Source organism: Vanessa cardui, chromosome 22 (assembly GCF_905220365.1).
Source record: "Vanessa cardui chromosome 22, ilVanCard2.1, whole genome shotgun sequence".
Lineage (NCBI taxonomy): Eukaryota > Metazoa > Arthropoda > Insecta > Lepidoptera > Nymphalidae > Vanessa > Vanessa cardui.
The window spans coordinates 3,163,879-3,185,893 of record NC_061144.1 but is presented as its reverse complement, the minus strand read 5'-3'; the positions used below and the strand labels follow the sequence as shown (position 1 = coordinate 3,185,893).

General features: G+C 31.6%; 1 protein-coding gene across 1 annotated transcript; it reads left to right on the top strand.

Moving 5' to 3' along the window:
• Positions 1 to 912: 912 nt before the first annotated feature.
• LOC124539365 (nuclear hormone receptor family member fax-1-like) lies at positions 913 to 20,520 on the top strand. Its single transcript, XM_047116737.1, has 4 exons — positions 913 to 1,222; positions 11,347 to 11,475; positions 13,847 to 13,961; positions 20,384 to 20,520. The coding sequence occupies exons 1-4, from the start codon at positions 1,162 to 1,164 to the stop codon at positions 20,508 to 20,510; spliced, it is 432 nt and encodes a 143-aa protein (XP_046972693.1). The 5' UTR covers positions 913 to 1,161; the 3' UTR covers positions 20,511 to 20,520.
• Positions 20,521 to 22,015: the final 1,495 nt, after the last annotated feature.

Here is a 22,015-nt window from a genome sequence, read left to right as displayed (position 1 = left end):
CAAAGCAATGACAGATTTATGCGATTGGCTCGCAAGACGCGGGAAAATTGTTGACTTTTCCTCTCTGATTCCGCGTTTTGTGTTTCGCCACGCCTTCGCGAAAGTTCCCTCTTGTCATTGGAGGGAAGCATGTCAGATATCAAGTTTTATTTCGTCAGGCATTAAATGTCATATACCGAATACCTACTGTATGTTTATTTGTAATGTAGCATTTTATATACAATTTGTTATCGATGTCATATAGTAGATAAAATATGTATCGAAATGAAATATATTAAGCTATTGCTATCAAAATAAACACCGACACTGTTAATATTAAAAAAAAAATATGTTGTTTTTTTTTTACGAAACCAAATCTAAAAATAAAACACTTTAGAGAAAATATACGTATAACATTTTAATAAGTACTTTTATATCTTTAAATTACTTAATTCGTCTATGATAACCTATTTAGGTTTATATTCTTTTCTTATTACATTTTTAAATCAAAACATACCATACAAGTTATGTTAATAGGAAAATCGAAATAACCATTTAATTTTGCGCGCAGAGTCATTATTCTAAATGGCTGGCTGACGCAGCACCGTAATGCCACAAATTAAAGCTTAAAACGGACGCTTAACAGCTGACCCAAAATCGAAGTCTCCCCCTGAAGGGGGCCCGCGTCAAAAGCAACGGGGCGGAGTCTCGCCCCGCCTTCGACGCCACGCGGTGAGATCGAGTCAAAAGTGCCCCGGCCGTAGCAACACTAGCAACGCGCGGCTCGCTGCCGACAAGCAAAAAAAAAAAAATATTAACGTCAAAAGTGACAACTCTCTATTCCCGCGTTCCCGCCAATATTACTTTTACGATTGGGTATTTTTTGGTGTCGTTATTTCTATATTTAATCTATTTTTATAAATTTCAAAAACAATAATATAGTTTTTACGTATGTCTTCATATAATAATTTAATAAATCGCATATTATAAACAACGATAACAATCGCCAAATGCGCTACTTTGCAAGCATTTTATAATTTAAGTTCTAAAATATAATTCATGTTGATTATATAAGTAAAACATTAGACTATTAACTATCAAAAAATAAAATGGTGTACAATTAGTTTTAATTGGAATCAAGTGATTTGAAAAAGGAACGGACTATTCTAAATTTGAAATAAAATGGAAGTGGCTCAAAATCCTCTTCAATTGACTCAAGACCATCAAGAAGCGAGAATGACAGGTACCATCAATAATTCATATTTACTAATAAAGCACTCACTATGTTACACAATTGTAGAGCAATATTTTTTATACCGCAGAAATTTTTAACTTTGCAGTTTCGTATATTCAAATCGTTTATAAAATACATTGATAAAAAAGGCATGTTATTCGATACAAGATAGATGATAAAAAAGCGTGGCATTAATACCTGTTGACTTCCAGGCAGGATATATTAATTTAAATAATTGTATTAACTAACATGACTTTTTATTTATTAAATACTGAAAAAGAGTAACTACTGAGTTTCTTGCCGGTTCTTCTCGGTTGAATCTACTTTCCGAACCGGTGGTAGCTTCAGTTAATTGTAAAATGACTAATCAAAAGTGCTTGTAAAAGCCCACTTGAATAAAGTTTATTTTGATTTTGATTTATATTTATTTCTGTATAAAACGTGATTGTGACTCTTATGGCACAAGAATCATAAAGTCACAGATATGGTTTGTAGAGATGTGTCTATGGTTGGTTGGGACCACTAACCATTAGATTATTTACTCTCGACTCATTTTATCGATAAAAAAATATTGATTACATACTGTAATTGGATTTGAAGTTATTTATGAATTTTATAGCGATTAGTTCGGATGTAGAAAATAGACAATAGTGGTTTATTTTTAAATATTTCGATTTTGATGTTCTGCAATAAATATAATCAATCAAGTACAAAGATTGCTGTAACAGTTAAAAAACAACATTGGTTGAGTTGTAATTGTTATTGCATTTTCCTCGATATGTAATTCTCATGAACTATTTTAGAATTTTACTAATTAGATTTCTTTTGTTTTATTCGGTATTTCAACCAAAGACCAATATCTTACTTTTCTTTTAATAATATAAAAGCGAAGGCTTGTATGGATATCACGGCTGAACGGATGTGCATTAAATTTGGCATGGATATGGTTTATACAAAGATTGCTGTAACAGTTAAAAAACAACATTGGTTGAGTTGTAATTGTTATTGCATTTTCCTCGATATGTAATTCTCATGAACTATTTTAGAATTTTACTAATTAGATTTCTTTTGTTTTATTCGGTATTTCAACCAAAGACCAATATCTTACTTTTCTTTTAATAATATAAAAGCGAAGGCTTGTATGGATATCACGGCTGAACGGATGTGCATTAAATTTGGCATGGATATGGTTTATAGCCGTTATTATCACACAGTTTACTTACTAAATATACTTTTTATTCTGGAAAAATTAACATGGGAGAAGCGGCCAGTGGAAACATGTTTACAGCGTCGGCTTCGCACCCGTAGCACTAACTCATATTCCCTTCCTATTATTCTGCGTGTATTCCCTAAGATATATTTAAGAGAATAAAAATAATTCTATGTTATTTTCGTATAACTTTAACAATTCTTAAAAACAAAATAGAATCGACACTTATCATAACACATTTATCGACGAAGATAGAATGAAGATTAATTTTCTAGTTTCTAAGATTAACGTGTAACAATATTTTACTTACGTGGTTCTGAAAAAATATAATATAAGTAATTACCTATATCACTTATAAAACATATTAGCTTAGCTTAACGACTAGTTAATCTTGTACAATGAAGAATCGAATCGCCTTCTTGAATGGAGATTTTTGATTAATACAGACCTTAATATCTTACTCTACTGATTTATATTATTTCAATACGATTTCGACTGAAATGCAATAGGACCGTTGTATTACTAGAATAAGAAAACAAGAGGGCATCGATTACTTTTCTATCCTTTCGCGATTAACATTTTTAGTATCTTTCGCGATAAAACAGTTACCTGAAACAATTAGCCAGTCGGCAAAACTAAAAGCCGTTGAACTAAGAATTGAATTGAACAATTAGAAATGACGTAGACTTCATTTTCAAGAGAGAATGTTCCATTGTAACTATACACTAAGATTCAGTACAAGACATTTATAAAATACTCGTATAAATTTACTTTAGCGTAAAAGCTAATTAAAAGGTAAGTATTTTTAAAATTTATTTGCTTATTGTTATTAATTATTTATCGATGCTGATGTCCCTGTTTACAATAGCCTTTTTAATAAAATTAATATTGATATATCTTTCTTTAGAGTGAGATCATAAAGAAAAATGTGTTTAAATCCCGCACCAATGAAAACGAATTAGTATTAGTTCAGAACATAGTGCTATCCGCGGTTTCGTACGCGTTTAAGGTGTTGGTCGCTTGATGTTGTCCATAAAACGTAACCTATATGCTTTTTTGAAATTCAAACTTGTTTCAAACTAAAATTGAATCAATTTAGGTTCAGTGATTTAGCTTTAAAAGGACAGCGGACACACAGAGTTCCTTTTGCAGTTATAATAGCATTATAGATAACTAAATCATGAATTAAAAAACCATCTACTTGTATTTCTACCCATACGCCTACGCTTAACTATAAAGATTATATTTATAAATTTATATAATAAAATAATTTGGTATTAAATGTAAAGCATATTTTTTATACATAACATTCAAAGACATAGTATTTAAAAATAAAGTCTTATGACTTAAAACCTTATTGGTAGGGCTCTGAACAAGCTCGTCTGAGTAGGTAACCAGCCACTCATCAGATATTCTATGCTCAGTATTATTGTGTTCCGGTTTTTAGGATGAGTGAGCCAGTGTAACTACAGGCAATAGGGACTGGTTGGTGGCGGAATAGTGAAGTGAGGAATGGTTAATATTTCTTACGGTACCATTGTCTGTAAGTAGTTTAACACTTAGCACTAGGTGCCAGGTCAGGCCATTTTTCTGAACCACCAATCTATAACATAAATAAAAACGTACAAAATAATTTTCTCGACAGCGATCGATCTTCCGATAAAATATTCCAAAAAGTATAAAAACATATAGAACCTTCATGGTTATCAAAAAAAAAAAAAAAACTCCAATTCGATTCAATATTTGATGACATATTTTTAATGGCATCACATTTGTTATTCGGGCCGCGTGTGCCAGTAGCTCGGGGTCTATTTGACTGATTTTCAGCCGCTCCATGATTTGCCACTTTACCCGGTCAGCTCGCGTTTTGAATACAAAACAGGTTATATGGGGATTTGAATTTCATTTTCCAATAATGGGTTCGCGTTTCGAATAACACTTTATTGGGTTCTTACTATGTCATTGTGTTTTATTGGTGTTTATTATTTTATTTTCTATTGCTTTTTTACGCAACTTCATTATTAATCTGTCTGTATGTATGCTTTTTTATTATTTTCGAATATCATTCTATAAATAAAAAAATATGACAATATAGTGTTTAACTAAGGGTTTGAACATTAATTTAAAGACACGTAAATGTCTCGCCCGCAGCTTTGGTCGTACTATTGTAATCGTAACTTCAGGTGATAGGTATAAATAGTATCCCATGTTCTTCCTTGAATATCAAGGCTGCTTCATAACAAATTTTATTAAGTTCAGTTCAGAGGTTTGGAAGTGAGATCATTTCAAACAAACAGACAGACACAAATTCGCATTAGTACATATATAGCCTGTGTAAATGAAGTCTTATCTTCTTAATATACACAACGTTCTATACCTACCTATTGATTATTGTAATGTTAAATTCTTTGAAATGATCTCCTTATAATGATTGTATCAGATATTGAGTAGTGTTCCGTTTGTTGCAACGTTAAGCGCGCTAGTTTAATTATTTACCGTACCACTGAAGATATGTATAAATTGGTACACACTATAGCTATGTCTGGTTGGTTCGTCTATAACTAAAAAGTCTAAAACATGGAAGATTGCCGAACAAATTCAGTTTAAGCATTAAGGAAAGTTCCAGGACGCCCAAGGCTAGGTAGGGGTATATTTAAGTGAATCCTTAAAATGTAGCATTTGAAAAGGGAGGGAGGAAATTAATCAGGGCGGCTCAAGAGCTCTCGCGTCAAAAGAAAACCAAATAAAACGGCAAGCGACAAAGTTTTCCGACTCGACTCGTGGCTTCAAAAAGCTATAGAGTTGTCTTAAATTCAATAATTTTTTTATATTAAAATATTATAAGTACCATATTTTTATTTTTTTAAGATACTAAAATGAAATGTGTCCATCTTTGCTTAGTGGAGTATCAAGCGCCGTTGTTTTATTTCATGTTTAATTTATAATTCATTTGGGACGAAAATATGTAGAAATAGATATATATCTGTTAAGAAAAGTTTTACCACATACAATGAAGCAGGTGAAATAAGCTGCAAATCTACACTCTAACAGGGAACATGATTAGAAAGTCATTTAAAATATCGGTTAACTGACCATCGTGCACCTTTACAAATAACATTTCCATATTATTAAAATTTGCTAACAGATTTTTTCCCTAGTAAAATTTATAAGAATCAACGTCGACTCCACGTCATTCCGTAGTCGCCTGTAAGTGCCATACTCGGTACAAACATTGATTTATCTTGATACCAGGGATTTACTTCGCTCTCTCCCGCGACTTCCAATTTCCCAAACTGTTCTTTTTATGTGTCTCATACAATTTTCTTTTATGTCCTTTCACGTTTTATATAGCCTTTTTTATCTGTGCTATCCTGTCAAGATTTTATATTTTATTTGTGTTGCTTTTAAATTCTGTAATATGAGAGCACATAATATATTTCGTTACATATAAGCTTTATTATCAATTTGCTTTCGAATCAAATATTTAACTTACTCTTATATTGACATAGATTTATTGATTGACAAGATTTATATAAAACTACTAAAATTTTATCTATTAAACAAATGTATAAATATAAATTATGTATACTTATTCGAAAAATATTAACAAAACTCATTCTCAAATTACCTTTAAAACCAAAACCCATTTTTACCACACAAGGAACAGATATAAACTAGAAACACCTAAAACTCGAACCAATTACGGCATTAAAACTATTTCATTTGAAGGAGCACAGCTGTATAACTCTTTGCCTGTAAGCGTTGTAAATTCAAAATCTCTAAATATATTTAAAAAAACGATTAAGAACCCATATATGATTTCACTGATCTTGTTTAATATCACTACTGTTTATTATTTGCAATATCTTAAATGTAGTTATAATTTTAAAATTTCCTTTGTGAGCGAACTTTGTTCTTTTTGGAAATAAACTTCTTTTAAGCCTACAGTTTAATGATTACCTTCTTGATATAAATACATTATTCATATAATAAGTCATTACAAAGCTATGCTCGTCAAATATATGGTACTTGTTTTGAGTGTATTTTATTTGTCGCTCTTAAAGAAAATCCCGAGTGAGCCAGTGTAATTATAGGAACATACTATGTTAAGAACAATGATTGGTAGAGCATTGACTATGATTTCCTTCACTGCAAAATTCGAGTTGAGTTATAAACACAATTGAAGCATATGAAAAATCATTAATACTTGCCTGGTTTTGAGGCCGCAATGATTAAACAGTATTAACTTAAAAGTGATTATTAAAATATTATTTAAAAATTACTAATGAACAGTACTAGCAATAAACATATATGAAAAGTCTACCCGTGACCACGAACTCTGTAAAGTGCTCGAAAGGTCGGGATGTTAAAAATAATTAATATACGCGATTCAAATCCGTTATAACTAGTTTTATTTAAATAAATGGAAAGTTAGTTATCTAATTAATATAAATAGTTCTTAAATATGATTAATACCGCCGCCTTGGGTTTTGGTTAAGTATCATCGTGGTCTATTCGCGCGTAGACTACGTAGCAGTCGCTACGAAAACGCCGTTCATTAAAACGTAAAAGTAAAACGAAATAGCGAATGCATTGCGTGAACGCCGCGAGCGCTTACAAAATCAATCAAAATTCCAATATAATTGAAAAAATGAAAATTAGTTGGAATAAAGCCGATTTAAAAGAAATACATTAAATAAAATATTGAATTTTTATTCTATCCGTAAGTGTGCCTCGAGCGATATAGATATTGCTTTTATTCGGAGTAGTCGCTTGTGCCAACGTACAATTAAAGTTTTACTCCGAGGTATATAACATTTTAACACGTGCACGATTCGACTCAGAGCTGTGACTGTGTGTGGAGTTATTGCGTCAAAAAAGGTTTTACTCAAACGCTAAAAATTTTTTACGCTTCCTTAAAATACATGTAATAATATAGTTTTGACTACCATTGCGCCCGAAGAAAATATAATGTTATAAATATATGTAATTACATCAGTTAGTTTAATATTTGATAATTATACTCCACACGTACTTAATAATATAAATATTTAACAATAATAGTATTCGCCTTAGGTAACAAAAAACAATTGGCAAATCGACGAGAAAAAGGCGCTCAACTGTTTTGTCTTTGCCTATTTATGTAAATAACAATTAAAAATAAAGAAAAACATAAATTAAAAAAATTATACTAATAATAAAAATTACGTCAAATCCACATTTAAAATAATTAGATTAAAGTGTTACAAATTAAAATGATATAAAAAGAAAAATCAGTGTATACCCCCAGAACAGTACTGGAGTAGCCCTTTGCTAGTAAATTAAGTTATTCCGACGGTAGCGGATATAATAGCCATTCGGCAATCAGCGTCGAGTTTATTGTGTCTGTTTATTTACCTACATGTAGATACAATACAAATAGAGCTGCCAGTTATATTAAATATTAAACAACTGTAGATTTTTTAAATATATTCTACCTTTTTTATGTATTGTGGAATGACCGATTGATTATGGGGTATGATTGCATAGTAATAGGATTTGTAATTCTTAAATACAATTTAATTCTTAAATAATATATAATATCCTTCTGCTATGTTTCAAATTGACTACATATATGCCGGTGGTTTATTAAAACGGTCTAACGGTTATATTCCTTGCTAATCCATTAAACCATCTTGTTCTTTTTCAAAAATCCCCTTCAACATGTAAACCGCGTAACTTTTTAAATTATATCTATAATAAAAAATAATAATATTTAAAACGGGTGTGTCTAAATATTCGTAAGTCTGCCAACAATAAGATAATTCAATGAGTACAGTAACGTCAGTAACAGACCCCATCTGTAACTACATTTGCGAGCCTACGTTCATTGTAAACGAATTGTTGTATTGTCACAGTTTGACACTTAGTTTCTTAACACAATTCCTTGAACTGAAAGGTTTTATTTTAACACTAGTTGTCGCCTGCGGCTTCGCTCGTGATTTAGAGGATTCATTGTTATGTGTTAGGCAAAAAATGTTTGTCCTTCCTTAAAGTTCAAGTTTGTAGAGTGGTTCTCAACTCTACTGATTGTAGAGATTTGTACATGTCTGTTTGTTTGGATAAATCTATTCTTGCTTTCTGAGGTCTATGGTAAGATAAAGTTCCAATTGTTACATGTAATCGAAAACCAATGAGAGATAAATTCTATAGATTTTTATTATGTTGACTATGGAGTCAAATGTGTGGTTACACAGGGCCAAGGAAACTGCGGATCTACTTTATTTGAAATGTACAATTAAATACTTTTTTTAATTACGTACTTATATCAAAAAACAACATTTAAAATTAGCTGATGCATTAATCATGACCACATATCATAAAGAATGCTTGCAAGTACATTATATTATAACAAGATTGTTCGTCAAACATGGTCAGACATTACTATAGTTTATTTCCACATATAACATAATTCAGCGATCCATAAATTCCATGACGAATTAATCACGAAACCAAATCGCCTTATCCTTACAAAGGTACCCATACGATTCGGCAATCACTTAATTGTTTCATCATATTAGTGTACCACTATAACTTGACATTCACTTGAATCTTATTTAGATTTGAATAAAGTCCATTATCGTATGTCAACGTTACCAATGTTGGTCCACATCCCCCTATTTTATTTTGGAATGAAAATGCTATTAAAACGAAAGGGTGCGATTTGCAATGGCTATTCTATTAGCATTATTGATATTAAATGTTTATTGATATTACTTTTGGGTGTAGTGATAGTTAAGAGGTGTAAGTTAAGTATATATTACTAAAGTGCAAACATAAATTTGATTGTTGGTTAATGATTAACATGACTGTATTTTTAAATGTTGAAAAAGAACTACTGAGTATCTTGTCGGTTCTTCTCGGTAGAACCTACTTTCCTAACCGGTGGTAGCTTCACTTAAAATAGTTGTTAAATGACGATTCGAAAATGCTTGTAAAAGCCTACTTGAATAAAGTATATTTTGATTTTGATTTTTGAGTGGTCATACTTAGTTTCCTGTTTGAATGTAACTGCCTTTATTTATTCCACTACAAACTTTGATTTTTTATATATATCATTAAACTAAATTATTATTATTATGTATACAATATAAAATCAAAATGTTGTTTAAGGGTGTATACATTATAAAACGGATCAAATTTGAAACAAATATTCCAAGATATTGGGTGCAAAAATAAAGAAATAGTGTGCTTTCATTACCAACGTATACCAAAACCAAACAATATATGACCTTTTTCAAATTCTTGTGTGGTGAAATAAAATGGGTCGATTGAATTAAATAGAAAATTAAATAACAAACAGGGAGTTATGCGCCCCTCTTAATATCAATATATTTCAAAATGTTTTTTAGTGTGTACAGTTTGCCAAATCAAAGTTATTAAATTAATATCTTCTCAAAATTTTAAATTTTTATATTTCTTTCTTTCATATAATTTTATTGAACATTTAGTACGTATATAAATATAACGCAAGATTAATTAAGCTACCTATAAAATTAATTGCTAAATCTATCCATTTTTTTATATATTCCACCGTTTATATGGTTTTCATAAAGGCTTTATAATTGGAGATGGTCACACAGAGGAATTAAAACCGAAATTTTAAGAATATTCGACAAACAACAACAACAGCCTGTAAATTCCCACTTCTGGGCTAAAGGCCTCCTCTCCCTTTGAGGAGAAGGTTTTTGGAACATATTTCACCACGCTGTTCCAATGCGGGGAATATTCTCTATTAATATATTAAATCCCCTTTTTAACCGACTTCAAAAAAAGGAGGAGGTTCTCAATTCGTCGGGGCCTTTTTTTTTTTTTTTTTTTTTATTTTTTATGTATGTTACCGAATTACTCGAAGATGGCTGGGCCGATTTTGACAATTCTTTTTTTGTTTGAAAGGGCGTGTTTTACAGGTGGTCCCATTGTCAGGAGATCAGGATCTGATGATGGGATCTTGGAGAAATCAAGGGAACTCCTCAAATTTTATAAGCACACCTATAGTGATTTCGGTTTTATTCAAAGTGCCTTGGTCATATGCTCACGAAAAGTGACATTTGATGAAGTGGAACTGATGATGAAGACCACAACTGGTAATCAGAACCTATTAGTAAGTAACTACTTTACGGGTTTAGTTCTATTTCTTTAAGATAGTCGTCAAGCAATTGATGTTAGTAAACATGCCTATGATGAAGTCTAGCTGATGGTGGATTACCAGGAGAATTCCTCAATGATTAACGGCATTGCATCGGGAAAAATGGTATTGTCTAATTGGCGATGAGCAGTTAACATTAGGCTATTATAACTTAGGTAACGCTTAATTTGAGTTGCAGTCCACATCATATTGAAACGGCGTTGAGTTATGTTTAGAGTCGAAAGCCGAAATGTACTGAGTATAATGAAGTGAATGACAAATACTACCAATTGTAATTATAAATAACAAAACAACACTGAAAAGCATTAAATAAATTTTTATAAATAAAAAAAAACCGCCTTCAAAAATGAACTAAAAAGAAAAAAATAATCAGTTACATCCATACCCAATTTACGATTTTTTAATCACCTTTTGAAGTCGGTGCCAACAAAGTAAATATATTCCTACATTGAAATCATTTAATTTGTATCGATAGTAAGGTTTGTCTAATGGTGTCATCTATACAATAAATAGATTTAGTTTTTGTATGTATGTATTATGTATATATATTAGCAATGTTGGCACTTGGCACCGACTTTGAGAGGTGATTAAAAAATCGTAAATTGGGTATGGATGTAACTGATTATTTTTTTCTTTTTAGTTCATTTTTGAAGGCGGTTTTTTTTTATTTATAAAAATTTATTATTATTCCGATTGTTCAATAAGAAAAATAAATGTTCTTTCCCTTGTCTACAGGAGAAGACAGCACATCACCACTACGTTGGTCGCCCCCTACATCAGCAGCTCTCGTGGCAGCTGCTCTGGCACCGCCTGCACTCCGACCCTGGCTGCCAGATCCCCCCGTAAAGAAGACCAACCACTTGGGTAAGACAGGTTGGCAGCTTTTGTCAATTAACAAGGTTTGATATATTATAAAATCGATTCAATATCGATACCATCTAGACATAGATTTTAAATGATTTTAGAGTGTGAAGATTTCCCATTTTTAATATGAATGTCATTTTTTAAACTTAAATAATCGATTTTTATTTCAGAAACAAAGTCATACTGGTCTCTACTGTTATATACTAAAACTACAACTTGTATCCTAATTATATTCGTAATTCAAAAATGTAATTTATATTATAACTCCTGTATAGTTTACAAGATATACTAAAAATAAAGTAATCGTAAAGACACAACACAAGGGTTCTTACACGATTCCAACTGTAATTGTACCGTTTTTCTATTGAAGTTTACATTTTCAACCGACTTCCAAAAGGAGGAGGTTATCAATTCGACTGTATTTTTTTTTTTTTTTTTTTTTTTTTTTTTTTTTATGTTTGTTACCTCATAACTTTTCACTGGGTAGACCGATTTTGATAATTTTTTTTTTGTTTGAAAGGTAGTGCTTCCCGTGGGGTCCCATTTTTTTTATTTTTTTTTCCGATGATGGTATCCATGTGAAAACGACATAAGTCTTAAATTTGCATTATGTATATGCGCGACAAATAGGTGAATAACTGAAAATCACGTTAACCAATTTTGATAATTCTTTTTTTATTATAAAAAATATACTTCAAGGGTAATTTGGTGAAAGTTTGGTAAGGTTCGGAGCACAGGATCCATGACAAAGTAACGGAACGGAAGGGAACGGAACAATTCTGAGGAGCACGTTAGCGATACTCGGTCGAATCTTTTATTTATAGGTTATTTGGATATTTGAGTCACCTTCCGTAATATGGTTATGTTTATGTAATTATCATAGTCGAATATTATAATCAACTAGCTACCCACCCCGGCTTCGCACGGGTGCAATACTGATACTAAATATACTACAGAATTTGTTTATATACGACATCACATCGCAAACTTCTAAAATTATCAGTGTTTCTTTACTACATTGTTCATGTATTATATACACAAACCTTCCCCTTGAATCACACTATCTTTTAAAAAAAACCGCATCAAAATCCGTTGCGTAGATTTAAAGATATAGGGACAGAGAAAGCGACTTTGTTTTATACTATGTAGTGATGGAACTCCTATACGGCTCGCAGTTAGGGTGCGATATGGGGCAGAATTTCTTAAGTACTATCTTTAATCAAATTTTGTGTATGTGATGTGATGTCATATGATGTACGAAATATAGTTGGTCTTTTTCAAAGTTTTTTTGCTGAGTTCGATTACAGCTCTTTCGAGGGATCCTTGTAGTTTACGCCGCGTGACGTATTAAATCCGCATTTTCAAAAGCTTATTTTTGCTTTATTCGCAAGTTTCCTTTGAAATTGTCCTCGAAGTAGTTTCTGACTCATACAAACGGAACGCTTAATCTATCCATATTAAAAAAAATTAGTTAGTCAACATCAGCTTCACTTAAAATCAAAAAATAAATAAAATTTTAACAAAAAGAAAAACCGACTTCAAACAAAACAGTATTTTAAAACAAATGAATATGCACGAAAAAGTAATAAAAATAATTGCGTATTCAACATATTTTTTAGAGTCTTCCTAAGTTAAATGAAATGAAAAATATTAGACTACTTAAAAGTCGATTAACGATTATATCATGTAGTTATAATTATTGTTATATTTGGAGTCGGTGTCAGCCAATAAAACCCTACAGTATATCTATCAAAAAATAATACGAGAATACTTTAACAAATATGTTTTTTACAAATTACCTTTTACACAATAATATACTGGATCAAGGGCAAGGGCACCGTGGCTGACACCGGCTCCAAATATACCAATAATTATAACTACATGATATAATCGTTAATCGACTTTTAAGTAGTCTAATATTTTTCATTTCATTTAACTTAGGAAGACTCTAAAAAATATGTTGAATACGCAATTATTTTTATTACTTTTTCGTGCATATTCATTTGTTTTAAAATACTGTTTTGTTTGAAGTCGGTTTTTCTTTTTGTTAAAATTTTATCATTTATAATATTAGTATAGATCAATGATGTAAATCCACACACATAGGTATTTGAAAAAATAAATTCTGCCTGTCTTTTTGTCTTAACAAAATTCGGTATGAAGCTTGAACCCCAAAGACATAGTCTTCTTTTTCAAGCGAGTCGATGCAGAAAAAGTTCATTAATTTTCTATGTCGTTTTGGGTCTTGGTGTTTGTGGAACCGTTTCTTCTGATCTTCCATAACACAAGTACCTTAGCCACTTACATTGGGATTAGAGTTATGTATGTGATGTTGTCCAATATTTATTATATATTTATTATCATTGATCAGGTCTCGTCTGCGTGGTGTGCGGTGATACGAGCTCAGGCAAACATTACGGCATTCTGGCGTGCAATGGCTGCAGTGGATTTTTCAAACGTTCTGTCAGACGGAAACTTATATACAGGTAAATTTATAGTTTCATATTTTAATTTTATAAGCTTCTCTTATGTGTTATATTTTATACGTATATTTTGTTTCGGTTTATTCGTTCGATTTATAGCCTAACGGAAAACTGAACATAAAGTTTTCTAACTTGATTTTTTTATAAACATTTTTATTTATAGTTGAAAACAAAAGTTATTAAATTCACAATATGTATTTATTTCATGTAATATATTTTTTGAATGGCTCTTATTTATGCCAGCAATACAAAGTTTACTCTTGAAAAATTATTATATTAAATTTATTATTTATACTCATTTTCTAAAGAAGTTGAATTCGTTTATTATTTCAAGAACTAATTAACCAATTAAAACAAATTATTAGTAGAAAATTATGTAATTTCTCAGTGCTGTATACCTACCGTACCAATTGCATCCGTACGAAGCCGAGGGCAAAAAAGTAGCCTATCCTTATTTGGAATTCAAGTTTGCTTAATACCAAATTTCATCTAATTCGGTTCAGCGGTTTGGTCGTGAAAGAAAGACAGACAGACAGGCATACTTATTTTCACATTTATAATATTAATATAGATTTATAAATAAAATATAAATGTTAACAATTTTAATAATTTTACACGATATAAATACAAGATACAAAACAATTCGTAGAATAGATTTAATGAAATAGAGCAGAATAACAAACATGACAATAAAAGAAAATGGAGAAAGTGTTTGAAATTAATAAAAATGGTGCCACACATGTGACATAATTCTCGGTCTGTGACCGTAGACAAACGGATGTGTAGCACTTGTATCAACAGCCAAAAAGCAATATTTGGTGAAACGCGTAACGTCTTCGTTGTCGAAATTGGGCTACTGATTCATAAATGCCTTTGTTGTTGTATGTGTGTCATGATGTTGCCTAATTCTTGGTAAATTGCAAACAATATAGATGAGAATTTTGGTGATTAATAATAAGGTTTTGGAATTGTCGATATTTGGAAAAGCGTCGTAGGTACTTCAGTTATTCTACCGCCAAATAACAGTACGCAGTATTGTTGTGTTCCAGTGTAACTACAGGCACATGGGACATAACATCTTAGTTCCCAAGGTTGGTGGCACATTGATGATGTAAGCAATAGTTAATATTTCTTACAGAGTCATTGTCTATGAGTGATGGTGACCACTTATCATCAGATGGTCCATATGCTCGTCCGCCAACCTATACCATAAAAAAATGCCCATTGCCTTTCTGAGGTCTTCTAAATCCTTGAAAATAAGACAAAGTGTTTACCTTAGCTTTTCGAAAGCATTTTTTTTTATTGATGGGGAAAATATTATCGAAATGTTGGTGATACGATGTTTCCTTTAACTTTGTGCATGAGATAAAATATCAGCAGATTATAACCACATTAAAAGTCTTGAATTCTTATTCGAGCTTAAATCTGAAATTTTCGACTATGTTTTATCCAGTTTATAATAAAGGAATCTAGTTTTAGAAGCCCTCTGCTGTGCCATTTCTCCTTTCGACTTTTTTTACAATCCCTTTAATATATAATAATTTTATAACTCGATATAAATGTCACAAGTTTACAAAATGTAAGAAATTTTGAAAATATTTACTCAACAAATTACCAAAACCTGACTAAAATATAATAATATATTTTAACTATCAAAAAATTGTATCATCTAAAATGGCAATACAAATAAAATAAAAACAAACAACACAAAACATTATTCTATTAATATTCCCGCATCGAAAACATATATATCAAAACAAGAATCACCCTAAAATTAATTTACAATCAAGCATATCAAACAGTCCCGTAATCCCCATCAAAAACCTGCCACCAAATATGTTGCAGTCACATCTGTAAAGAAACGCTAAAATGACAATGGGGGAGAAACCACTCGAATTAGATTCTGATCCACTTAATCCTCTTCGTGAATATTTCTAATTCTTCTTGCATCTGGGGTTTTGGTTGTGTATGCTATGGATAGACGGCACAGTCACAGATAATGCCTCAAAAAAGACGAACAGTATAACCGTGGGGAACAGGTGCGAAAAAGAATTTCCGTGAAAACATACGACCTCCTTGGTCGAGTTTTTAGGATTCGATTCTCGGACGAGTCGATGTTGTCTCGGGTCTGGTTACTTCTGATTTTCCATAATACAAGTGCTTTGGCTACTTACATTGGGATCAGAGTAATATATAGTATGTCAACATATACAACTGATCTACTCGCCACTATTGTGCTAACACAACACGCTCTTTTTTCCCACATACTATTTGACTTACTTATTGATGTATGTGATGTTGTCAAATATCTAGAGAAAGACCATATAAATTAAAAACATTGTTGTCTGGCTTCTAATTCTCATTTTGTGTTCTGGTAACACTTTAACTTCCTATGGCTATATATTAAATTTTATTATCAACAAATTCACATTGGTATGAACAATTTTACCCGTAAACTTGTTAATAATTATCAAGTGGTGTCTCTCTGTGATTTAACAACACACTATCTTTTAATAACCTCTGTTTACTTAATATAATCAATCCCATACTTACTAATATATTTACTTAACTGCAAACACAATTTTCTTTAAATTCTATACTTCATTTTAGTAAGACAATAAATGAAAAAATATGAATTTGATTTTAGTTTTAAAATTCGAATTTCATGAATTATACTAACCAACAGTGTTACGATTTGTTAAATTTCCCCTATTTCTTAACATATACACTCGAATACGTACACTAGCAATTTGATAAAATGCGAATTTAATTTTATAATAAACCCCTGAAACGACCCTCCGTTACTGTTCACTTTTTATTCACAACGATTGAATTATATGTTTTGTCTCACAAATCAAAACTTGTCTTGTTATATTCTTATTATTTTTGGCAGACTTTTTTCAATTAGTTACGACTATTTATAATTAGTTAGTCTTTATATCTAATGATGAGCTGAAATGGCAGTAGCTAGAACACATTAACTCTACTAGACATTGTAGATTAAAATCCGAGGGCAATGATGCGTTTTATGTGCATAATTTCTGTTCTTACTTTCGTACCCAACGGCGAAGGCAATTTATCGTGAGGATACTACATCAATGAAGGTACCTTAAAGAGAAAAGTCAATCTTTAGTAGACATTTACAGGCCTCCATTAAATTTAAATTTAAAATCAATATTTTTTAAACAAAGCTAAATACAAGATAGTTGCGAATTAAAAATCTTCAAACTACATCCAATAAAATTAGTATAAAAAATCACATAAAGCAAGGGTAGATTCACAGATAATATTAAAAACAGTTTAACATTTGGCCCTCTTCGGGCCCTATTCACTTAATGAAGCACCCGCTTTAATGTTATTAATATTGTGTATGCGCCCTTATGGTCAAGTGTGACATGTGGTTCTTTATCAGGAGCAAATTGATTTTTGGGTCTTTTTATTGCAACGTTAAATCTATCTTTTATAGAGCAGTGAACTATTAAATCTTTATAAGTTCGGTAGCGGATAAATTGATTGGTATTTAACTGTATAAAGAATTCAAGCAATGTTTTGTACTGGTACATATATATTTTTCTACCTGGACGTAAGTCAAATAGTATGTGGGAAAAAAGAGCGTGTTGTGTTAGCACAATAGTGGCGAGTAGATCAGTTGTATATGTTGACATACTAGTTGTCGCCCATGGCTTCTATCGTGGTTTGGGGGTTTGTTGTAGTGTTAGACAAACAAGTAGCCTATGTCCTTCCATGGGAGTTCTAGTTTGCTTCATAGCAAATTTCATCAACTTCGGTTCGTTGGCTTGGCAGTTCAAGAACGACAGACAGACAGACAGAGTTACTTTTATATTTGTAATATTAATATAGATAATAATGTTACAATTGTGAAGTCTGCGTGTTAGTATCCTTGAATTATTGTGACTAATTCCTATAAGAAAGTCTTTCTCTTTTATAACTTTCACCCAATCGCTTAAGCTGCAGTGGGAGTGCCACAGGGTCGGTATTTGGACCGTCACTATTCATTCAACACACGAAGCATTTTTTCCCTCCGAAAACCGATTGCAACAAATGTCAACCAGCCTAAGCCTATTATGTGAAGGATTACGTATAATGAAATATCTTTAATCTTGATTAGACCTCGTCCGCAGATTGTTGGCATTCACTTTGATTGAGTAGTTTTTCCTTTTAAGATGAGCCTGTTCGATTTGATTGCTTTTTCTTAATACTTTATTTATGGAAATCTTTCGAAAATATATTATTATAACATGGATAATTCATATCAATTAAAAACTACATACTATATTATACTTGATGTATGGTAAAATATCTTGTATAGGGGTTTGAAAAGATTATTATTGTTTAGTTACTTAAATATATGAATAAATAAGTTCTTATAACTACATAACAAATAATTAATAAACATCTCTACATGCTATAAAACAAAGTCGCTTCTCGATGTTTTAGGCTATACAACTGATTTAAATGCTGTTTTCACAAATAAACAGGTGAGATAAGGGCTAAAGGTCTCCTCTTCCTTTGAGGAGAAGGTTTGGAACATATTCCACCATGCTGTTCCAATGCGTGTTGGTGGAATACACATGTGGTAGAATTTCTATGAAATTTGTCACATGCAGGTTTACTCACGATGTTTTCCTTCACTGCTGAGCACGAGATGAATTATAAAGACAAATTAAGCACATGAATCAGCGGTGCTTGCCTGGGTTTGAACCCGCAATCATCGGTTAAGATGCGCGCGTTCTTCCACCACTGGGCCATCTCGACTCACTTTTGTTCTATAATATAAAAAAGCTTATAATAATAATTAACTCAAAATATAATGATTATTTTATTAGTGTATTGGATTTTTTTGTATCGAAGTGTCAGCGAATAACACACGATTTTTAAGCAAAGACTACAGTTTAAATTGCACGGGATTTTTCAAATGCTTAGGTTCTGTTTACAATCCATTCCTTGCTCGGTGAAAGAAAACATCTTAAAGAAACCTTCTGTAGAAAGAAATTCTAAGACATTTCGTAACCAGCTCGGTAAACTTCGAATTATTACCACGTGTTATTTTGGCCTGGTAACTCTCAAATATGTACATTTCAATGCTTATTCGGGTGAACCATAGATATACATCTATCTAGTTGACTGCACACCTAGGATGATCACCAATGAGATGGTCGCCTCCAAGCTGTTCCAAATAACAAAAATATGTTTATTATTGTATTGTAATAAGATATTAAAAAAAAATTATCCCTATGAGATTCTTTCACCGGTTCTTTTCAGGTCAATCATTAAGCCACTTGCTTACATACACGTTATAAACACGTTCCATATTGAATAAAGATATTTGACTTTGTCTTTGACTACATTGCCAGGCGATAGGTACAATACAATACAGTTTTCGATTTATATATCTTTAATTTACTTGGTAGGGATTAGTGCCAGCCCTTCTGTGAGTATTACCCGTTGATCAGATGCTTTTCTACCAAACAACCGTATTTAACAATGTTGTGTTAAAGTATAAATAATAAGTGAGCCAGTATAACTTTAGGCACAACGGACATAAAATATAAGCTTCCAACATCGCAATCGTGGTTTACGGAATAATTAATATCAGCGCCAATGTCTATAGGCAGTGCTGATCATCCAATGAGTTCATTGACCGATCTGCTTACCTTTACAATAATAATAAAAAGATACACAAATTTGCACGAATTCATATAAAAAGTTAGACTATTTCAGATCAATGATATCACATCATCTCAACTTCAAAGTTATTATTTATTTATCTTTACTATTCCTGCCATTGAAATTGACCATCTTTAAATTAGTAATTGCATACACAGTCATCTGAATGAATAATTAATGACTAAAACTACGATGATTCAATAACTGAATATATTTTTCCGTTAAATATATTTTGACTTGAATATTCAACTATAACTGTACAAATAACGATAAAAAGTATACATAACATTAAACAACCTCATTTTTGTGTTTTTAACCAAGTATAATTTTAATGTGAATAAATATTTGTCCCACACCTAATACTATACTATATTATAGTACGACACAACTTAGATGTAGCATCTGCAAAATTTGTAAAACCGATCGCATCCGAATTAAGTTTGCTATCTCAAATTATCATAATATATTATTTACGTGAATATGATCTTTACACAAACGTTATAACATGTAATACCATATGTCCTAATATATTCGTCAATTTGACACGTCGATTTACATGCACTTGCTTTCTCGGGTTGAACTGACGCGAGAATCTTTAGCGACAAATGGCGTCGAATGGCGCGATAGGGAGCTGTTTCTATTGGTTGTATCAATCGGCAGTTGTCTATTTTATTGAATTTTCCGATTCTACATATAATTTGTGTTCTACTATACTATATTATGTTTTTCATTAACAGATGTCAAGCCGGTACAGGGCGTTGTGTGGTGGACAAGGCTCATAGGAATCAGTGTCAGGCCTGTCGCTTGAAGAAATGCCTCGCTATGGGTATGAACAAAGATGGTAAGTTATTTTTTATCTTCTAGATCATTAAAGAACATCACTATGGACCTACTAACACTTAGTTAACAAACAAGAGTTGACAGAAGTTGTTTTTTTCTATAAGACCAAGTAGGTTAAGAAAGCTAGTGATTTATCTTCTGCAAAGCGTTGTCAAAAATCTGGCAGCTCTACATTCAGTTTAATTCTGTAATTTGACATTCTCGTGATTACAAAATCATCCTTGATCAATAAAGTACTGTATAAGATAGAGTACGAATTATTTTATGAACATTATATGAGGTTAATCTAAGTAATACGACATAAGTAACTCAGCAAAAACTATCTTTATATACATAGTACATATGACTCATTTCCTTTAAAGGATACCCTGATGTGAGATGAACCGACCAAAGGAACTTAGCGTTTTTTCGCCTATATAGACAAAAAATCCGCTGAGTGTCTTACTACTTAAGAAGGTACTTAATCAGCTTATATAAACTGATTAAGTAGCTTTCTCTCTCTCTCTTTATTCACTGTAAAAGACATATAAAACGACTAGCTGAAACCGCGGTAATACTCGCGCGTAATTTACAAAACTATATCACACACCTTCACCCTAATTTTACCTCAATCAAGAGTCTATTAAAGTACCAACAAATAACAACATCAGCCTGTAAATTTCCCACTGCTGGGTTAAGGCCTCCTCTGCATTTGAGGAGAAGGTTCGGAACATATTCCACAACGCTGTTCCAATGCGGGTTGATGGAATACACATTTGGTAGAATTTCTATGAAATTAGACACATTTAAGTTTCCTCACGATGTTTTTTTCACCGCCGAGCACGAGGTGAATTACAAACACACGTTAAACACATGAATAATCAGTGGTGCCTGATTTGAATCCGCGATTATCGGATAAGATGCACGCGTTCTAACCACTGGGCCATCTCGCCATCAAAGTATAAAATTTCATCTAAATCCGTTCAGCAGTCTAAGCGTCAATAGAACGAGGTTACAGAGTTACTACAGTCATAACATTAGTAGGGGCTGATAAGCAAACATAAAACGAAATAAGTCATCATATCAAAACATGTTCAAAGCTAACAGATCTGCGCTGCCCACCCCGTCACACGCAGAATCAATTAGGCGTGGAGATATGCGTTGAGACGGCCCTATTTGTTCTAACATCGTAGCTATTGAACGTATGAATTACTGGTGGACTTTTGTTATATTAATGACAGATATGGTTTTGATCGGTGAATTGTAACAATAAAATGAAAATCATAATTGAATATGAGTTTTTTTTATGTGAATACGAATGTGACTTCGTAATATTAATTCATGATTTATGTGTTTTATAGTTATATCGTGTTTTTCTTTTAAGATATAACCTAATTTTTTTTAGTATTATTAATTTTCTATTATTTAATTTAATTCATATTGAAATTAAGATACATATAAAATATGTATAGTGATACGGACATCTTTCTGCCTAACAGTCTTAGAATATATATAATCATAAAGCATTACAAAATTTTAAATCTCTTACA

Coding starts and splice junctions, on each gene's coding strand:
- LOC124539365 (XM_047116737.1), top strand. CDS start 1,162: ATGGAAGTGGCTCAAAATCCTCTTCAATTGACTCAAGACCATCAAGAA. Junction 1,223..11,346: donor TCAAGAAGCGAGAATGACAG/GTACCATCAATA, acceptor CCTTGTCTACAG/GAGAAGACAGCACATCACCA. Junction 13,962..20,383: donor AGACGGAAACTTATATACAG/GTAAATTTATAG, acceptor TTTCATTAACAG/ATGTCAAGCCGGTACAGGGC.